This window comes from Aptenodytes forsteri, unplaced genomic scaffold, assembly GCF_000699145.1.
Source record: "Aptenodytes forsteri isolate BGI_AS27 unplaced genomic scaffold, ASM69914v1 Scaffold1618, whole genome shotgun sequence".
In the NCBI taxonomy this organism is placed as follows: Eukaryota; Metazoa; Chordata; class Aves; order Sphenisciformes; family Spheniscidae; genus Aptenodytes; species Aptenodytes forsteri.
Window position 1 is genome coordinate 311 of NW_008795077.1, and position 686 is coordinate 996.

The 686-nt window shown below is 66.2% G+C and overlaps 1 protein-coding gene across 1 annotated transcript in view; it reads right to left on the reverse strand.

Moving 5' to 3' along the window:
- Positions 1–69: 69 nt before the first annotated feature.
- Positions 70–686, reverse strand: part of LOC109279401 (acidic amino acid decarboxylase GADL1-like) — a 5,333-nt gene continuing 4,716 nt past the window's right edge. The window contains exon 3 of the mRNA XM_019471460.1: positions 70–492. Within this exon, the coding sequence (XP_019327005.1) occupies positions 245–492 (248 nt within the window). The 3' untranslated portion in view covers positions 70–244. The remainder of the gene's footprint in view (positions 493–686) is intronic.

Here is a 686-nt window from a genome sequence, read left to right on the forward strand (position 1 = left end):
TTGTCCCGGCACCCACCCCCCCCCCCTTTTTTAGGAGGAAAAGGGAACAGTAAAAGTGTTTTTATTCCCACCCGCGTGCCCCACGGGGCGTTCTTGGGGTTGGGTGCCGAGCCCTGCCCGCCTTTATTCCGAATCTAAGGTGGGACGCGGGAGCCGGGAGGAAAACTGGGCTCCGCTCCTCTTCCTCGGGGCCGGGAGGGTCTCCGGGCAGGGGGGAGGGGGTTTATGGGGTGCCCCGGGGTCCTCACAGATCCCGTCCCAGCCTCTCGATCTCATCCAGGAAGAAATCCAGGTCGTCCCTGGTGACGGCGGGGGTGGGGACGATCTGCCGGGAGAAGTTGACCTTGGCGCCGTGGGGCTGGTAGCTCACCATCATCGACCCCTTCCTCATCATCCTCTCCTTGATGGCGGGAGCCACCTGCGCCGTGGGGGAGACGCCCTCACCTTCCCAAGCTCGGCCAGTAACCGGGGGAGCCCTCCCTGCCCCGCAGGCTGGGGGGCACGAACCAGAAGCAGAGGTTGATGAACTCCGGCTGCGGGAGGAAGAGGAGGAGGAGGAGGAGGAGGAAAGGGATCGCGGCGGCCCCCCCCCACAACGAGCCCCAGACCCCGTTTCAGATCCACCCCGGGGATTTAAAACCGCGGGGCAGCGCTCAGCGCCGGCGGTTTCGCTCGGCGTGGCAGCG